Source organism: Corapipo altera, unplaced genomic scaffold, assembly GCF_003945725.1.
Source record: "Corapipo altera isolate COAL_440 unplaced genomic scaffold, ASM394572v1 49, whole genome shotgun sequence".
Taxonomy (NCBI): Eukaryota; Metazoa; Chordata; class Aves; order Passeriformes; family Pipridae; genus Corapipo; species Corapipo altera.
The window spans coordinates 3,059,779-3,060,441 of NW_020884879.1; the positions used below are offsets into that span (position 1 = coordinate 3,059,779).

The window sequence follows — 663 nt, forward strand, 5'->3', positions numbered from 1 at the left end:
CATCACCCAGCCCCGTTCGCTTCCAGCCCCGCGGCTCTGCCGCGCTCATCCCGCGTTACCCACCCTGCGTTACCCACCCGGGACTCCGGGCGCGCCCTCTCGGCCCCCCAGCCCCGCCCGCCGAGGGGTCTCTCGGCTGCCGCCAACTTTCACCCGGCGGGGCTCCACACGGCCCCGTACACACTGCGGGCGGGCGGCCTCAGAGGGGCGGCGAGGCCGGGCTCTGCTCGGCTCGGCTCGGTTGGGCTGGGCTGGGCTAGGCTGGGGCGGGCGCCGCCGCAGTAGGGCGCGCTGGCGGCGTGGGACCGCCCTCCGCCCGTCCTCCCCTCCCTCCCATCCTCCCCTCCCGCCGCCGGCAGGGGAGGCCGGGCCGGCCGGGCCCACGTGCGCGGTGCCCGGGAGCCGCAGGAGCGGCGCTGCCATGTGTTTCCCTGGGCGCGCCGGCGGCCGGGGCAGCGCCTGAGCGCCCCCCGCCCGCAATGCTGCGGGGCGCCGCGGGGCTCTGCGCGACGCGGCCGCCCGCTGGCCCCTCGCCTTCTCCTCCTCCATGAGCGCCTCGGCGGCGGCGGCCCCCGTCAGGCTGATGCCCGGCGGACACCCGGAGCAGGCGGCCGCCTGCGCCCCCGCCGCGGGCTCGGCGGCCGAGCGGGGCAGCCCCGCCGC

The 663-nt window shown here is 80.7% G+C and overlaps 1 protein-coding gene across 1 annotated transcript in view; it reads left to right on the forward strand.

Moving 5' to 3' along the window:
• Positions 1 to 450: 450 nt before the first annotated feature.
• Positions 451 to 663, forward strand: part of TAF4B (TATA-box binding protein associated factor 4b) — a 70,936-nt gene continuing 70,723 nt past the window's right edge. Inside the window, exon 1 of the mRNA XM_027638881.1 lies at positions 451 to 661. Coding sequence (XP_027494682.1) covers positions 548 to 661 — 114 coding nt within the window. The 5' untranslated portion in view covers positions 451 to 547. The remainder of the gene's footprint in view (positions 662 to 663) is intronic.